Genomic DNA, 18,639 nt, shown 5'->3' on the forward strand with positions numbered 1-18,639 from the left:
TTAGATCCCGCCTGGAATGACAAGGATGGAAAGGGAGCTTGAATGGGCCTGACGTGGAGATAACGCCCAGGGACAGGGAAGCGATTCCAGTTGGAAGATGGGAATCATCCCCCCCCAAAAACCACCCAGCTCCAGCTCCAGCATCACCCCCTTCGACTCGGCCAAGACAAGAAGGGGATGCGGGCGAAGAGCAAGGAGGCGCCAGCCCCAGCATCCTGCCTCAAAGCTGGGTACCAAGGAATGCCGATTGGGATAGGGCAGGGATGGAGGATACCTGAATGCCTGCATCCTCTGCCTCCAGAATGCACTCAATGGAAGGATGCTTCTGGTACCCAGAATGCACTCAAAGGATGCTTCTGGTACCCAGAATGCACTCAGTGAAAGGATGCTGCTGGTACCCAGAATGCACTCAATGGAAGGATGCTGCTGGTACCCAGAATGCACTCAATGAAAGGATGCTTCTGGTACCCACAATGCACTCAATGAAAGGATGCTGCTGGTACCCAGAATGCACTCATGAAAGGATGCTCCTGGTACCCTGAATGCACTCAATGGAAGGATGCTGCTGGTACCCTGAATGCACTCAATGAAAAGGTACCCAAAATGCACTCAATGGAAGGATGCTGGTACCCAGAATGCAATGAAAGGATGCTGCTGGTACCCACAATGCACTCAATGAAAGGATGCTGCTGGTACCCACAATGCACTCAATGGAAGTTACCCACAATGCACTCAATGGAAGGATGCTGCTGGTACCCAGAATGCACTCAATGAAAGGATGCTGCTGGTACCCAGAATGCACTCAATGGAAGGATGCTGCTGGTACCCAGAATGCACTCAATGAAAGGATGCTTCTGGTACCCACAATGCACTCAATGGAAGGATGCTTCTGGTACCCAGAATGCACTCAATGGAAGGATGCTTCTGGTACCCAGAATGCACTCAATGGAAGGATGCTGCTGGTACCCAGAATGCACTCAAAGGATGCTTCTGGTACCCAGAATGCACTCAATGGAAGGATGCTGCTGGCACCAGGATGTGCCTGAACGGGTCTCCCCCCCCAGCCCCAAAGAGCCTCCCCTTGCCCCATCCCAATCCTTGGGTACCTGTGCAAACCACGCCAGCATCCTCTCTGTGCCCACAGTTGTGGCTTCCCCAGGCAGGGGCTTTGCATTGGGCCAAAGCATCTTCGGTCCCTTCGCATTCCACGTCGTCGAGCCAAATGGGGCCTGATCCTTCCCCATAGGCAGCCCCATGGGAGGCCCTCAGAGCCTTGCCACAGCCCAGCTGCCTGCAGACCACGTTGGCCTCCCTCAGGTCCCAGCCATCGTCGCACACCGTTCCCCATTGCTGCCCATAGAAGACCTCCACTCGTCCGGAGCAGGGCTTGGAGCCCCCCATCAAGCGAAGTGGGGCAGGTTCCACATGGCCTGGAAGGGAAGGGAGAGGGGAAAAACGATCCATGGGGAAAGGATTCCGGTGTGGAATGTGGCCAATGGGTCCTTCCAATGGGGAAGCATCCCGTGAAGCGCCCATCGCAGCATCCCGGGGTGGATTGGGATGGGATGGAGCTTGAAGCCCATCCAGATCCATCCCCTTGCCATGGGGACACCTCGGACCAGCTTCTCCATTGGGCCCATTCCGATGTCCCACCCTCCTCATAGGGATCTCCCTAAGAGCTCATCTCAATCCCCCCCCCTCTCTGCCAGGTTAAAGCCATTCCCATTGCCCCATCCCTTCTCCAAAGCCCCTCTCCAGGTTTCTTATAGGCTCCTTCCATAGGGACTGCATTCAATGGGGTGATGCCGAAGCCCCTCTCTGCGGTGACCAAGGAGAGATCCCTTCCTGCAGCATCCCAACGAGGGCTTTCCAGGATGGATCCCTCTTCATCTCCCGACCCCCACGGATGCTGGGCTCAGGGACGGGGGCCTCCTCCACCCCATAGCCCCCCCCTTTACCCGCGCACACGACCCCGGCGTCCTCGCGGTGAGCGCAGTTGTGGGTCCCCCAAGGCTTCGCGGCGCACTGGGAGAGGGCGGTTTCGGTGCCCTTGCAACCCACATCATCCAACCAAACGGGATCCGGGCCCATGCCAAAGGCAGCGGCTGGGGGGGCGGAGAGGGCGGCCCCACAGCCCAGCTGCCTGCACACCACCTCGGCGTCCCTCACGTCCCAGTGGTCGTCGCACACCGTGCCCCATCGACGGCCGTAGAACACCTGCACCCGGCCAGCGCAGCGGCTGGAGCCGTTCACCAGCCTCACCGGCACCGGGGATGCAGGCCCTGGGGTGAAGGGAATTGGGGGGGGGAATGGAGAGTGGCGTGTTTAAATCCATCATCTTAATGCTGTGGCAGCAGCAGCATCGCCAGCATCATCACCACCAGCACCAGCATCATCATCACCAGCATCATCATCGCCATCAGCATCACCAGCATCATCATCACCAAGCATCATCACTGGCATCATCACCAGCATCACCACCACCATCACCATCATCATCATCACCAGCTCATCATTGACATCAGCATCACCAGCATCATCACCAGCATCATCACCGGCATCATCACCACCAGCACCAGCATCATCACCATCATCATCATCACCAGCATCATCATCACCAGCATCATCATTGCCATCAGCATCACCAGCATCATCATCACCAAGCATCATCACTGGCATTCATCACCGGCATCATCACCAGCATCACCAGCATCATCATCATCACCAGCATCATCATCATCACCAGCACCATCACCATCATCACCATCATCACCAGCATCATCATCATCACCAGCATCATCATCATCACCACCTGCATCATCACCAGCATCACCAGCATCACCAGCATCATTATCATCACCATCATCACCATCATCACCACCATCATCATCATCACCAGCATCATCATCATCACCACCTGCATCATCACCATCATCCCATCATCATCACCATCATCACCATCATCATCACCATCATCACCACCATCATCACCAGCACCACCAGCATCATCACCAGCATCACCATCATCATCATCATCACCATCAGCATTACCAGCATCACCAGCACCAGCATCATCACCATCATCTTCATCATCACCAGCACCAGCATCATCATCATCACCAGCATCACCAGCATCATCACCATCATCATCATCATCACCAGCATCACCAGCATCATCACCATCATCACCAGCATATCACCGTTATCACCCCTTATCCCTTCACTATAATCAATGATGAAGGCCCCTCTCCAGCATCCTTATAGCCCCCTTTGGACACCGGGAGCTGCTCTGAGGTCTCCGTGCATCTTCTCCTCCCCACATCCCTATGGATGATCCCGATGGACCAATCAAGCCACGGGAGCAAACCCTCACCCTATGGGGAGAGCACTGCTGTGATTTACCCATGCACACGACCCCTGCATCTTCTCCTGCCCACATCCCTATGGATGATCCTGATGGACCAATCAGGCCTTTGGAAGCAAATCCTCACCCTATGGGGAGAGCACTGCTGTGATTTACCCATGCACACGACCCCTGCATCTTCTCCTCCCCACATCCCTATGGATGATCCCGATGGACCAATCAAGCCTTTGGAAGCAAATCCTTGCCCTATGGGGAGAGCACTGCTGTGATTTACCTCCACACACGACCCCTGCATCTTCTCCTCCCCACATCCCTATGGATGATCCCGATGGACCAATCAAGCCATGGGAGCAAACCCTCACCCTATGGGGACTGCATCACTGTGATTTACCCATGCACACAACCCCTGCATCTTCTCCTGCCCACATCCCTATGGATGATCCCGACGGACCAATAAAGCCATGGGAGCAAATCCTCACCCTATGGGGACTGCATCGCTGTGATTTACCTCCACATACAACCCCTGCATCTCCTCCCCACATCCCTATGGATGATCCCAATGGACCAATCAAGCCATGGGAGCAAACCCTCACCCTATGGGGAGAGCACTGCTGTGATTTACCCATGCACACAACCCCTGCATCTTCTCCTGCCCACATCCCTATGGATGATCCCGATGGACCAATCAGGCCTTTGGGAGCAAATCCTCACCCTATGGGGAGAGCACTGCTGTGATTTACCCATGCACACGACCCCTGCATCTTCTCCTCCCCACATCCCTATGGATGATCCCAATGGACCAATCAAGGCATGGGAGCAAATCCTCACCCTATGGGGAGAGCACTGCTGTGATTTACCCATGCACACGACCCCTGCATCTTCTCCTGCCCACATCCCTATGGATGATCCTGACGGACCAATAAAGCCATGGGAGCAAATCCTCACCCTATGGGGAGAGCACTGCTGTGATTTACCCATGCACACGACCCCTGCATCTTCTCCTGCCCACATCCCTATGGATGATCCTGATGGACCAATCAAGCCATGGGAGCAAATCCTCACCCTATGGGGAGAGCACTGCTGTGATTTACCCATGCACACAACCCCTGCATCTTCTCCTCCCCACATCCCTATGGATGATCCCGATGGACCAATCAAGCCACGGGAGCAAACCCTCACCCTATGGGGAGAGCACTGCTGTGATTTACCCATGCACACAACCCCTGCATCTTCTCCTCCCCACATCCCTATGGATGATCCTGATGGACCAATCAGGCCTTTGGAAGCAAATCCTCACCCTATGGGGAGAGCACTGCTGTGATTTACCCATGCACACGACCCCTGCATCTTCTCCTCCCCACATCCCTATGGATGATCCCGATGGACCAATCAAGCCATGGGAGCAAATCCTCACCCTATGGGGAGAGCACTGCTGTGATTTACCTCCACACACAACCCCTGCATCTTCTCCTCCCCACATCCCTATGGATGATCCCGATGGACCAATCAAGCCATGGGAGCAAACCCTCACCCTATGGGGAGAGCACTGCTGTGATTTACCCATGCACACGACCCCTGCATCTTCTCCTCCCCACATCCCTATGGATGATCCCGATGGACCAATCAGGCCTTTGGAAGCAAATCCTCACCCTATGGGGAGAGCACTGCTGTGATTTACCCATGCACACAACCCCTGCATCTTCTCCTCCCCACATCCCTATGGATGATCCTGATGGACCAATCAAGCCATGGGAGCAAACCCTCACCCTATGGGGAGAGCACTGCTGTGATTTACCCATGCACCACCCCTGCATCTTCTCCTCCCCACACACAACCCCTGCATCTTCCTCCCCACATCCCTATGGATGATCCCGATGGACCAATCAGGCCTTTGGGAGCAAACCCTCACCCTATGGGGAGAGCACTGCTGTGATTTACCCATGCACACGACCCCTGCATCTTCTCCTCCCCACATCCCTATGGATGATCCCAATGGACCAATCAAGCCACAGGAGCAAACCCTCACCCTATGGGGACTGCATCGCTGTGATTTACCCATGCACACAACCCCTGCATCTTCTCCTCCCCACATCCCTATGGATGATCCTGATGGACCAATCAAGCCACGGGAGCAAACCCTCACCCTATGGGGACTGCATCGCTGTGATTTACCTCCACACACAACCCCTGCATCTTCTCCTCCCCACATCCCTATGGATGATCCCGATGGACCAATCAAGCCTTTGGAAGCAAACCCTCGCCCTATGGGGAGAGCACTGCTGTGATTTACCTGCACACACAACCCTTGCATCTTCTCCTCCCCACATCCCTATGGATGATCCCGATGGACCAATCAAGCCACGGGAGCAAATCCTCACCCTATGGGGAGAGCATCGCTGTGATTTACCCATGCACACAACCCCTGCATCTTCTCCTCCCCACATCCCTATGGATGATCCCGATGGACCAATCAAGCCATGGGAGCAAACCCTCACCCTATGAGGAGAGCACTGCTGTGATTTACCCATGCACACGACCCCTGCATCTTCTCCCCACATCCCTATGGATGATCCCGATGGACCAATCAAGCCTTTGGAAGCAAATCCTCACCCTATGGGGAGAGCACTGCTGTGATTTACCCATGCACACGACCCCTGCATCTTCTCCTCCCCACATCCCTATGGATGATCCTGATGGACCAATCAGGCCTTTGGGAGCAAACCCTCACCCTATGGGGAGAGCACTGCTGTGATTTACCTTCACATACAACCCCTGCATCTTCTCCTCCCCACATCCCTATGGATGATCCCGATGGACCAATCAAGCCACGGGAGCAAACCCTCACCCTATGGGGAGAGCACTGCTGTGATTTACCTTCACATACAACCCCTGCATCTTCTCCTCCCCACATCCCTATGGATGATCCTGATGGACCAATCAGGCCTTTGGAAGCAAATCCTCACCCTATGGGGAGAGCATCGCTGTGATTTACCTCCACATACAACCCCTGCATCTTCTCCTCCCCACATCCCTATGGATGATCCCGATGGACCAATCATCCATGCGAGCAAATCCTCACCCTATGGGGAGAGCACTGCTGTGATTTACCTCCACACACAACCCCTGCAGCTTTTCCTCCCCACATCCCTATGGATGATCCCAATGGACCAATCAAGCCACGGGAGCAAACCCTCACCCTATGGGGAGAGCACTGCTGTGATTTACCCATGCACACGACCCCTGCATCTTCTCCTCCCCACATCCCTATGGATGATCCCGATGGACCAATCAAGCCATGGGAGCAAACCCTCACCCTATGGGGAGAGCACTGCTGTGATTTACCCATGCACACGACCCCTGCATCTTCTCCTCCCCACATCCCTATGGATGATCCCGATGGACCAATCAAGCCTTTGGAAGCAAATCCTCGCCCTATGGGGAGAGCACTGCTGTGATTTACCTCCACATACAACCCCTGCATCTTCTCCCCACATCCCTATGGATGATCCCGATGGACCAATCAAGCCACGGGAGCAAACCCTCACCCTATGGGGAGAGCATCACTGTGATTTACCCATGCACACGACCCCTGCATCTTCTCCTCCCCACATCCCTATGGATGATCCCGATGGACCAATCAAGCCACGGGAGCAAACCCTCACCCTATGGGGAGAGCACTGCTGTGATTTACCTCCACATACAACCCTTGCATCTTCTCCCCACATCCCTATGGATGATCCTGATGGACCAATCAAGCCACGGGAGCAAACCCTCACCCTATGGGGAGAGCACTGCTGTGATTTACCTGCGCACACGACCCCTGCATCCTCCCCATGGTCACAGTTATGCTCTCCCCAGGGTCTGGTCCTGCAGGCCGCGAGCTCGCCTTCGGTGCCATTGCACTCCACGTCATCGAGCCAAATGGGACCCTCTCCTCGTCCGAAGGGAGCCGATCCCGGCGCCGCCAGCGCTTCCCCGCATCCCAGCTGCCGGCACACGACGGCGGCGTGGGGCAGGTCCCAGCGGTCGTCGCACACCGTGCCCCACTGCTGCTCCCAGAGCACCTCGAGCCGCCCCACGCAGCGGCTGGGGCCCCCCGTCAGCCGGATGGGAGCCGCGATGGCAGCACCTGCAACCCAAAGGAAGGAGAGCGTTGGGGTCGTGGAGCGATGCAGTGGGTTGGGTGCTCCCAATCGGCATCGTTCCTATGTAATAAACTGAGAGAGAAGAGCCTCTTTATAGGGAAAACCCAGGCTTTTGTTGGGATATCCACCTGGGATGCCAAAGAAAGGTGCTGGCGGATGCTTAACCCGCGGTTGAGCAGCTTTGGTGCCCATGGCCTTTGGATGCTCATCTCAGCGCCCTTAGAGCAAGGGCTGCAGCCCAAATCCCGCTGGCTCCTCTCTTTGGGGCTGTTGGAAAGCATGGGATGCTTTTGCAATGAGCTTTAAATCCCCTGCTTGTTTGCTAATCCCTTCCCTTCACTTCTTCATATCCAAATCACTTCCCTTCCCTTCTTCATATCCAAATCCCTTCCCTTCACTTCTTCATATCCAAATCACTGCCCTTCACTTCTTCATATCCAGATCACTTCCCTTCCCTTCATATCCAAATCACTTCCCTTCATATCCAAATCACTTCATATCCAAATCACTTCCCTTCACTTCCTCATATCCAAATCCCTTCCCTTCATATCCAAATCACTTCATATCCAAATCACTTCCCTTCATATCCAAATTGCTTCACTTCATATCCAAATCACTTCATATCCAAATCCCTTCCCTTCACTTCTTCACATCCAAATCACTCCCCTTCATATCCAAATCACTTCTTCATATCCAAATCATTTCCCTTCCCTTCATATCCAAATCACTTCCCTTCACTTCTTCATATCCAAATCACTTCCCTTCACTTCTTCATATCCAAATCACTTCCCTTCACTTCCTCATATCCAAATCCCTTCCCTTCACTTCTTCATATCCAAATCACTTCCCTCCACTTCATATCCAAATCCCTTCCCTCCATATCCAAATCCCTTCCCTCCATATCCAAATCACTTCATATCCAAATCACTTCCCTTCACTTCTTCATATCCAGATCACTTCACTTCCCTCCATATCCAAATCCCTTCCCTCCGTATCCAAATCCCTTCCCTCCATATCCAAATCCCTTCCCTCCATATCCAAATCCCTTCCCTCCGTATCCAAATCCCTTCCCTCCGTATCCAAATCCCTTCCCTCCGTATCCAAATCCCTTCCCTCCATATCCAAATCCCTTCCCTCCACTTCACACCCCATTCTTTCCCCCCTTTTTGGGGTCGGTTATTGGCTGGCACTGATTTAGAGGCTGGAATGGCTCCTCCTGGGGGGGAGGAGGGCTCTATCCTGTTCACTCACCCTTGGGTGCTGGTTCCAACCCGCCCTATGGCCCCAGGGGGAAGGGAGGCAGCAGGATTACCTTTGGGATTACCCCTGTCAATCTCTCTTTGCTTCCCTGTTGGCCTAGGGCTGATCCCTGTGTATTTGCCTTGCCAACGCCTCTCCATCTCCGGATGCCCTTCGGCTCCCCGAGTCCCCAATCCCGAGCTCCTTTCCCAATGCCAAGCTTCCCGGATCTTATCCCAGCCACAAACCCCCCCCCCCCTCCCCATTTCCATGCCTTCAACAAGGGGGCTCCATCCATCCCGAGCCCCCTATCCAGGACCCTGCACCCCAACACCGGAGGCAAACGCTTACCCCAAAGCCATGCCAAGAGGAAGAGCCCCCTTTCCATCCTGCTCCCGTGGAAGGAACCCAGGCTTCCAGGGCTTGGGAGATGGAGGATCCCTGGTGGTGCCATGCAATGAGCTCCTTGGAAGAGCAGGATGGTCCCGATGGGAAAGACAGAGCCGGTGGCTACCAAAGGAGGAGAGAGGACTGCGAGGACCAAGGGACAAATAGGGCTCACCCTGGCTCCTCCCTTTAAGTGGCCTCTCCCCCTCCCAGTGCCTGTTCTCCTCCCTCTTTTCCTTGCTTTTCCCTGTGCTGCTTCCCTCTTCCCATGCTCTTCCATCCGTTGGATGAAGGGGAAAGCCCCTCCTGGTGGTGCTGAGGCCGAAAGCAAATTGGGGGGGGGGGGGCTGGCTCTTCCCAATGGGATGAGGTGTGGATGGGAGGGAGACCCCTTGATGAAGGCAGGAAGGAGCCCACCCCATCCTCGGAGGACCCCAAAGCCCGAGGTGCTGGTTTAATCCCACTCCATCAGTTCGGATGCACCCAGGATGCTTGGACCATGGACCCGCTGTTGCCATGGACACACGTGAAGGATGGAGATACAGGCATCTCTGATTGGCCTGGACGGGAGGAGATGCCCCAGGTGAGCGCTGGGATGCAGGAGGAGCAATGCAGGGCTCAGCACCCGTCCCGTTGCACATTTTGGGTCGTATTTAGACAAAAAAAGGGTCAAGGAATGGATGGTTTTGGATAGCACACCAGGAATTACACAGAGGAGGGCTGGAACAGGGCCGGAGGAGCGATCCCATGGGATAGCAGAGCATCAGGGAGCTCATATTCCCAACGCCAGCACCACCTCCTGTGTGTGATGGGATCCCGAATCCCACCTTTTCCATGGGGAAAAAGCAGCCCTTGGGCCTTCAGCTTGAGCCGATTTACCTCCAATGGGCTTTGTAGCCCCCTCCAATCCCATCCCCGTTGCCCTCCCCTGTCACTCCATAGGTCTTCTTCAGCCCCAGAGCTTGGGAATCCCAAGCTTTCAGGCCAGCTCCTCAACTTTTCCATCCTGGATCCGATTCCCACCCGGCTCAGGGGGATCTTTGGCTGAAATCCCTCTTGTTGGAGCGGATCCCAGCTCTTTGTGGCCTCTGATTTAAGGCCGGGCTCCATGGGGAGCATCTCGGGGGCTCAGCATCGGTGGCAGGGTGGTGGGAGAGGCTTGGCTGTGTCGACGTCGCGCTGCTTTGAGCATCAGATCCAAGGAGAGGGGGATCCTGCTCCTTTGGGACCTCCTTTGGCAGCCCCAATGCCGTGATGTGACCTGCAAAACGGCCCCCAAAGGAGTGAAATCCAACGGTGGGGATGGAGGAGCCCATTGAAAGAGCCATCAGTGCATTGACATTGGCTTGGTGCACAGAGGAGGGGGCAATCAGTGCAAACCACTCCATCCTCCACCCCAAACCAATAGGGTTTTATTTGCCATCAATCAGTGCAAACCACTCCATCCTCCACCCCAAACCAATAGGGTTTTATTTGCCATCAATCAGTGCAAACCTCTCCATCCTCCACCCCAAACCATGGGGTTTATTTGCCATCAATCAGTGCAAACCACTCCATCCTCCACCCCAAACCAATAGGGGTTTTATTTGCCATCAATCAGTGCAAACCACTCCATCCTCCACCCCAAACCAATAGGGGTTTTATTTGCCATCAATCAGTGCAAACCACTCCATCCTCCACCCCAAACCAATAGGGTTTTATTTGCCATCAATCAGTGCAAACCACTCCATCCTCCATTCCAAACCAATAGGGTTTTATTTGCCATCAATCAGTGCAAACCACTCCATCCTCCACCCCAAACCAATAGGGTTTTATTTGCCATCAATCACTGCAAACCACTCCATCCTCCACCCCAAACCATGGGGTTTATTTGCCATCAATCAGTGCAAACCACTCCATCCTCCACCCCAAACCAATAGGGTTTTATTTGCCATCAATCAGTGCAAACCACTCCATCCTCCACCCCAAACCAATAGGGTTTTATTTGCCATCAATCACTGCAAGGATTTTCCCCTCTCAACTTGAGCTTTCAGGGGGATGAATGGGGCAGGATGCGGTGCTGAGCCGGGTCACGAGGGGTGCTGGTGCTGTTTGCCTATGGGTAGGGCTTGAGGACAGAGCCAAGGGCTCACAATGGCCCCGTCTGTGCCGGGTTTAAGCTGGGATCCATGGGGATGACGTCGCCTCCGTCACACCATGGCACATCAATCCCAAATGCCTTTCCATGGGGACTTTGGGATAAGGGATTCCCTATGGAATGAATGGCACATCAATCCCAAATCCCTTTCCATGGGGACTTTGGGATAAGGGATTCCCTAAGGAATGAATGGCACATCATTCCCAAAGCATCCTCACCCCTTTCCATAAGAAGAGGGGGGTTAAAGCTGGAGGGCAAAGGGATGAGGGGATGGGAATGGATGATGAGGACATGGGGATGTGGGGATGGGGATATAGGGATGGGAAATAGGGATGGGACGGGATGATGTGGGATGATGACCATAACCCTACCCCTACCCCTAACCCTACCCCTAACCCTACCCCTAACCCTAACCCTAACCCTAACCCTACCCCTAACCCTATCCCTAACCCTAACCCTAACCCTACCCTAACCCTAACCCTAACCCTAACCCTAACCCTAACCCTAACCCTAACCCTACCCCTAACCCCTAACCCTAACCCTAACCCTAACCCTAACCCTAACCCTAACCCTAACCCTAACCCTAACCCTACCCCTAACCCTACCCCTAACCCTAACCCTACCCCTAACCCTAACCCTAACCCTAACCCTAACCCTACCCCTAACCCTAACCCTAACCCTAACCCTAACCCTAACCCTAACCCTAACCCTAACCCTAACCCTAACCCTAACCCTACACCTAAACCTAACCCTAACCCTACCCCTAACCCTAACCCTAACCCTAACCCCAACCCTAACCCTACCCCTAACCCTAACCCTAACCCTAACCCTAACCCCTAACCCTACCCCTAACCCTAACCCTAACCCTACCCTACCCCTAACCCCTAACCCTAACCCTACCCCTAACCCTACCCCTAACCCTAACCCTACCCCTAACCCTAACCCTAACCCCTAACCCTAACCCTACCCCTACCCCTACCCCTACCCCTACCCCTACCCCTAACCCTCACACCTCACACTCGACACGGGCCCACCCCTTCCAGGGGCCAACATGGCCCGAAGCTGGGCCTGACCCCCAGCACCACCCTCACCCTCGCCCATCCTCCTGCGGCCCCTCCGTGCCGGCGCCCATCCCCGTAGCCTCGCGTCAGGCGGGCGGTGAAGGGCACGCGCGCGTCCACGCGGCGCCCGACCAACGCCGCTCTACAGGCGCTTCCCGCTGCCACCTCCCGCTCCGTCGCGTCCCTATGGAGCACGTATTCCATGGTGCTGGCTCCCCCCACCCACGGCACGGCGCCCGCGGCGCCCGCCTCCCACCCGCTCCCGTTGAAGAGCAACGGGGCCGCTTCGAGCGTCCCGCGGAGCCCGCCGAAGAAGTTGGGCCTCAAGACCCAATCGTGCTCCACTTCCGAGACCGCTTCCATGGGGATGAGCTTCACTTGGGGGGCGCAGCCGTGGTTCCTCACCGTGGCGCTGCTCAAGGTGACGTCCTCCGCGCTCAGCACCGCTCCGCTCGTGTTGTAGACCACGTCGGCGACGCTGACATTGGACGGGCCCTTCTTGACGGTCAACACTTGGTACCACTTGAACCACAGCTCCTCCCCGTCCACCACCACGAAGGCCGCGCGTTGCTCCTTCACCACCTTACCCAAGCCATAGGAGGTCCTGGCCACGAAGATGTCGTCGTGGGGGCAGCTCTCGACGGCGCCCTCCGGAACGGCCCCGAAGGACGCGTTGACCCATTGGAGGTCCTCAAGGCCGCCGGCGTTGACCAAGAGCTTGAAGGCTGGGGCGCGATGCTCGCGCTCGGCGAAGGGGAAGAAGCAAAAGGGACCCCGGGAGGGGACGTAGGCGCCGGTGTGGCAGCTGAGAGAGGAGCAGACGAATTCCAGGCGTTGGGAATGGGCGTTCCAGTTGGAGACGGCGTCCGGGGGGAGGCGGCCTTGGAAGGGCACCCATTGCAGGGGGGAAGGGGGGTCCTCCGGGAGCCAAGGGGTGGCTATAGGGGGAAAAAAGGGATGTGGGGGGCCCAATGGGGGTGGGTTCATCCCAATGGATGGAGAGGTTGGAGCGGGTTCATCCCAATGGATGGAGCTGCGCTTCATCCCAATTGGAGCGGGTTCATCCCAAATGGATGGAGCGGGTTCATCCCAATGGATGGAGCCACATTGGAGCAGGTTCATCCCAATGGATGGAGCCACATTGGAGCAGGTTCATCCCAATGGATGGACCCACATGGGAGCAAGTTCATCCCAATGGATGGACCCCCATTGGACCAGCTTCATCCCAATGGATGGACCCCCATTGGACCAGCTTCATCCCAATGGATGGACCCACATTGAAGCGGGTTCATCCCAATGGATGGAGCCCCATTGGACCAGCTTCATCCCAATGGATGGAGCCCCATCGGACCAGCTTCATCCCAATGGATGGACCCCCATCGGACCAGCTTCATCCCAATGGATGGAGCCCCATCGGACCAGCTTCATCCCAATGGATGGAGCCCCATTGGACCAGCTTCATCCCAATGGATGGAGCCCCATTGGACCAGCTTCATCCCAATGGATGGAGCCCCATTGGACCAGCTTCATCCCAATGGATGGAGCCCCATTGGACCAGCTTCATCCCAATGGATGGAGCCCCATTGGACCAGCGTCATCCCAAAGGATGGAGCCCCATTGGACCAGCTTCAGCCCAATGGATGGAGCCCCATTGGACCAGGTTCATCCCAATGGATGGAGCCCCATTGGACCAGCTTCATCCCAATGGATGGAGCCCCATTGGACCAGGTTCATCCCAATGGATGGAGCCCCATTGGACCAGCTTCATCCCAATGGATGGAGCCCCATTGGACCAGCTTCATCCCAATGGATGGAGCCCCATTGGACCAGGTTCATCCCAATGGATGGACCCCCATTGGACCAGCTTCATCCCAATGGATGGAGCCCCATTGGACCAGCTTCATCCCAATGGATGGAGCCCCATTGGACCAGCTTCATCCCAATGGATGGACCCATCCCAATGGATGGACCCACATTGGACCAGCTTCATCCCAATGGATGGAGCCCATTGGACCAGCTTCATCCCATTGGACCAGCTTCATCCCAATGGATGGACCCACATTGAAGCGGGTTCATCCCAATGGATGGAGCCCCATTGGACCAGCTTCATCCCAATGGATGGAGCCCCATTGGACCAGGTTCATCCCAATGGATGGAGCCACATTGGAGCGGGTTCATCCCAATGGATGGAGCCCCATTGGACCAGCTTCATCCCAATGGATGGAACCCCATTGGACCAGCTTCATCCCAATGGATGGAGCCCAATGGATGGAGCCCCATCTGACCAGCTTCATCTCAATGGATGGAGCCCATTGGACCAGCGTCATCCCAATGGATGGACCCACATTGGACCAGCTTCATCCCAACGCAGCATCCCCATGGATCAAACCCCACCAGGACCCGGACTCACCCCGGCGCCACCGAATTCCCATCGCTCCCATTGGAGCCATTCCAGGCCCTCGGAGGAGGAAGAAGAGGAGGAGGAAGAGCTGTGGGGAACCAAAGATGGGGGATGCATTGACCCAGTTCAATTGCTCCCAACCCCGTTCTTATCCATGGATCAGATGGATTTGATCCCGCTTTTCCCTATGGAATGCTCATAAATCCCATACCCCCCCCCCCAAAAAAAGGTGCTAAATCCACCCTAAATCCACCGTTTTGGGGTTAAATCCACCCGTTTTGGGCTAAATACCTTGAGCATCCGCATCCCAACGGCCAATTCCAGAGTTTGGGATTGAAGAGCTGCAATGGGATTGAGATCCAGATGGATTGGGGCAGCTCCGTGGCCTCATCCCAATCCCATCCCAACGCCTCCCCCCATCATTCCCAACCATTCCTGGCTCCCGAATGTGCCATTTTGGGGGCTAAAAGCACACGTTTTGGGGCTAAATCCACCTGTTTTGGGGCTAAATCCACCCGTTTTGGGGCTAAATCCACCCGTTTTGGGGCTAAATCCACCCGTTTTGGGGCTAAATCCACCCGTTTTGGGGCTAAATCCACCCGTTTTGGGGCTAAATCCACCCGTTTTGGGGCTAAATCCACCCGTTTTGGGGTTAAATCCACCCATTTTGGGGCTAAATCCACCCGTTTTGGGGTTAAATCCACCCGTTTTGGGGCTAAATCCACCTCTTTTGGGGCTAAATCCACCCGTTTTGGGGCTAAATCCACCTGTTTTGGGGTTAAATCCACCTGTTTTGGGGCTAAATCCACCTGTTTTGGGGCTAAATCCACCTGTTTTGGGGCTAAATCCACCCGTTTTGGGGCTAAATCCACCTGTTTTGGGGCTAAATCCACCAGTTTTGGGGCTAAATCCACCTGTTTTGGGGCTAAATCCACCTGTTTTGGGGCTAAATCCACCTGTTTTGGGGCTAAATCCACCCGTTTTGGGGCTAAATCCACCTGTTTTGGGGCTAAATCCACCCGTTTTGGGGCTAAATCCACCCGTTTTGGGGCTAAATCCACCTCTTTTGGGGCTAAATCCACCCATTTTGGGGCCCATTTTGGGGCTAAATCCACCCGTTTTGGGGCTAAATCCACCCGTTTTGGGGCTAAATCCACCTGTTTTGGGGCTAAATCCACCCGTTTTGGGGCTAAATCCACCCGTTTTGGGGCTAAATCCACCCGTTTTGGGGCTAAATCCACCCGTTTTGGGGCTAAATCCACCTGTTTTGGGGCTAAATCCACCTGTTTTGGGGCTAAATCCACCTCTTTTGGGGCTAAATCCACCTGTTTTGGGGCTAAATCCACCTCTTTTGGGGCTAAATCCACCCGTTTTGGGGCTAAATCCACCTGTTTTGGGGCTAAATCCACCCGTTTTGGGGTTAAATCCACCTGTTTTGGGGCTAAATCCACCCGTTTTGGGGCTAAATCCACCTGTTTTGGGGTTAAATCCACCTGTTTTGGGGCTAAATCCACCCGTTTTGGGGCTAAATCCACCCGTTTTGGGGTTAAATCCACCCGTTTTGGGGCTAAATCCACCTGTTTTGGGGCTAAATCCACCTGTTTTGGGGCTAAATCCACCTGTTTTGGGGCTAAATCCACCCGTTTTGGGGCTAAATCCACCCGTTTTGGGGCTAAATCCACCAGTTTTGGGGTTAAATCCACCCGTTTTGGGGCTAAATCCACCTGTTTTGGGGTTAAATCCACCTGTTTTGGGGCTAAATCCACCCGTTTTGGGGCTAAATCCACCCGTTTTGGGGCTAAATCCATCTCTTTTGGGGCTAAATCCACCCGTTTTGGGGCTAAATCCACCCGTTTTGGGGCTAAATCCACCTCTTTTGGGGCTAAATCCACCCGTTTTGGGGCTAAATCCACCTGTTTTGGGGTTAAATCCACCCGTTTTGGGGCTAAATCCACCCGTTTTGGGGCTAAATCCACCCGTTTTGGGGCTAAATCCACCTGTTTTGGGGTTAAATCCACCCGTTTTGGGGCTAAATCCACCTGTTTTGGGGTTAAATCCACCTGTTTTGGGGCTAAATCCACCCGTTTTGGGGCTAAATCCACCTGTTTTGGGGCTAAATCCACCTGTTTTGGGGCTAAATCCACCTGTTTTGGGGCTAAATCCACCCCTTTTGGGGTTAAATCCACCCGTTTTGGGGCTAAATCCACCTGTTTTGGGGTTAAATCCACCTGTTTTGGGGCTAAATCCACCCGTTTTGGGGCTAAATCCACCCGTTTTGGGGCTAAATCCACCCGTTTTGGGGCTAAATCCACCTCTTTTGGGGCTAAATCCACCCGTTTTGGGGCTAAATCCACCCGTTTTGGGGCTAAATCCACCTGTTTTGGGGCTAAATGTTTTGGGGCTAAATCCACCCTTTTTGGGGCTAAATCCACCTGTTTTGGGGTTAAATCCACCCATTTTGGGGCTAAATCCACCCGTTTTGGGGCTAAATCCACCTCTTTTGGGGTTAAATCCACCTGTTTTGGGGTTAAATCCACCTGTTTTGGGGCTAAATCCACCTGTTTTGGGGCTAAATCCACCCGTTTTGGGGGTTTTGGGGCTAAATCCACCTCTTTTGGGGTTAAATCCACCTGTTTTGGGGTTAAATCCACCTGTTTTGGGGCTAAATCCACCTGTTTTGGGGCTAAATCCACCCGTTTTGGGGCTAAATCCACCCGTTTTGGGGCTAAATCCACCTCTTTTGGGGCTAAATCCACCCGTTTTGGGGCTAAATCCACCCGTTTTGGGGTTAAATCCACCTGTTTTGGGGCTAAATCCACCCGTTTTGGGGCTAAATCCACCCATTTTGGGGCTAAATCCACCTCTTTTGGGGCTAAATCCACCCGTTTTGGGGCTAAATCCACCCGTTTTGGGGCTAAATCCACCTGTTCTGGGGCTAAATCCACCCGTTTTGGGGCTAAATCCACCCTGTTTTGGGGCTAAATCCACCTGTTTTGGGGCTAAATCCACCCGTTTTGGGGCTAAATCCACCTGTTTTGGGGTTAAATCCACCCATTTTGGGGCTAAATCCACCCGTTTTGGGGCTAAATCCACCCATTTTGGGGCTAAATCCACCCGTTTTGGGGCTAAATCCACCCGTTTTGGGGCTAAATCCACCCGTTTTGGGGCTAAAAGCACCCGTTTTGGGGTCAACCGAAAGCCCACGGTATTCCCGGCGTTCCCAAGCTCACCTCAGCTCCCCCTGGGATGGAATTCCCGGTTTTTTTTTGGCTGGTTTTTGGCCCTTTTGGGGGGTGGGGCGTGGGGGGGAGGAGCCCAACCTGGGAAGTCCAAAATCCAACGGGAAAAGCGCAAACAAAGGGGAAGAGGCCAAAGTGGGGGAGGGGAACTGTTGGGAATTGGGTGGAATTTCGCCTGGAATTCCGGCATTCCCCACTTGGACACCCCCTCCCCCCCCCATCCATCCCATTCCCATGCTCCCAAACCCCATCTTTTCCATGGAACCCCCCCCCCCCCCCATGATGGGAAAACATTCCCACTTTTCCATTGGAATCCCATGCAACTCCCATCATTCCCGGTCCCATCCTGCCCCCCCCAACCCCATAGGAAGCAGCCGGGGGGGGGAAGCAACAGGAACCAATCTCAGGCCTTTATTTGGGCAACCCCCAAAGGGGGTAAATGGGGGGGGGGGGGGGGGCAGTGCAAATACCCCAAGAGGGGGCAAATAGTGGGGGGGGTAAGAAGCTGAGGGGGGGTAAATAACCCAATAGGGGGGTAAATAACCCAATGGGGGGGTAAATAACCCAATAGGGGGGTAAATAACTCAATGGGGGGGTAAATAACCCAATGGGGGGGTAAATAACCCAATAGGGGGGTAAATAACCCAATAGGGGGGTAAATAACTC

At 54.6% G+C, this 18,639-nt stretch overlaps 2 protein-coding genes across 2 annotated transcripts; both read right to left on the reverse strand.

Annotated features, from left to right (window-relative positions):
• On the reverse strand, positions 1–9,178 carry LOC134172685 (scavenger receptor cysteine-rich domain-containing group B protein-like). The gene is made up of 5 exons (XM_062636014.1): positions 9,100–9,178; positions 7,170–7,493; positions 1,959–2,282; positions 1,107–1,430; positions 1–11 (listed from the first exon to the last, which is right to left on the reverse strand). Exons 1-5 carry the CDS (start codon positions 9,134–9,136, stop codon positions 1–3), a joined length of 1,020 nt encoding a protein of 339 aa, XP_062491998.1. The 5' UTR covers positions 9,137–9,178.
• A 3,107-nt stretch (positions 9,179–12,285) lies between these two features.
• On the reverse strand, positions 12,286–17,999 carry LOC134172687 (natterin-3-like). Its single transcript, XM_062636016.1, has 4 exons — positions 17,965–17,999; positions 15,026–15,075; positions 14,744–14,822; positions 12,286–13,271 (listed from the first exon to the last, which is right to left on the reverse strand). The coding sequence occupies exons 2-4, from the start codon at positions 15,038–15,040 to the stop codon at positions 12,286–12,288; spliced, it is 1,080 nt and encodes a 359-aa protein (XP_062492000.1). The 5' UTR covers positions 15,041–15,075; positions 17,965–17,999.
• Positions 18,000–18,639: the final 640 nt, after the last annotated feature.

Source organism: Pezoporus occidentalis, unplaced genomic scaffold, assembly GCF_034315485.1.
Source record: "Pezoporus occidentalis ecotype Australia unplaced genomic scaffold, CSIRO_AGI_Poc_V1 ctg463, whole genome shotgun sequence".
In the NCBI taxonomy this organism is placed as follows: domain Eukaryota; kingdom Metazoa; phylum Chordata; class Aves; order Psittaciformes; family Psittacidae; genus Pezoporus; species Pezoporus occidentalis.

What these genes read in the sequence shown, in the direction of transcription:
- LOC134172685 (XM_062636014.1), bottom strand. Translation starts at nt 9,136, where the DNA reads ATGGAAAGGGGGCTCTTCCTCTTGGCATGGCTTTGGG. An exon ending in CCTCTTGGCATGGCTTTGGG is followed by an intron (nt 7,494 to 9,099) that starts GTAAGCGTTTGC and finishes TTTGGGTTGCAG; the next exon opens with GTGCTGCCATCGCGGCTCCC. An exon ending in CGCCGGGGTCGTGTGCGCGG is followed by an intron (nt 1,431 to 1,958) that starts GTAAAGGGGGGG and finishes CTTCCCTTCCAG; the next exon opens with GCCATGTGGAACCTGCCCCA.
- LOC134172687 (XM_062636016.1), bottom strand. An exon ending in GGGAATTCGGTGGCGCCGGG is followed by an intron (nt 13,272 to 14,743) that starts GTGAGTCCGGGT and finishes TTCCCCCTATAG; the next exon opens with CCACCCCTTGGCTCCCGGAG.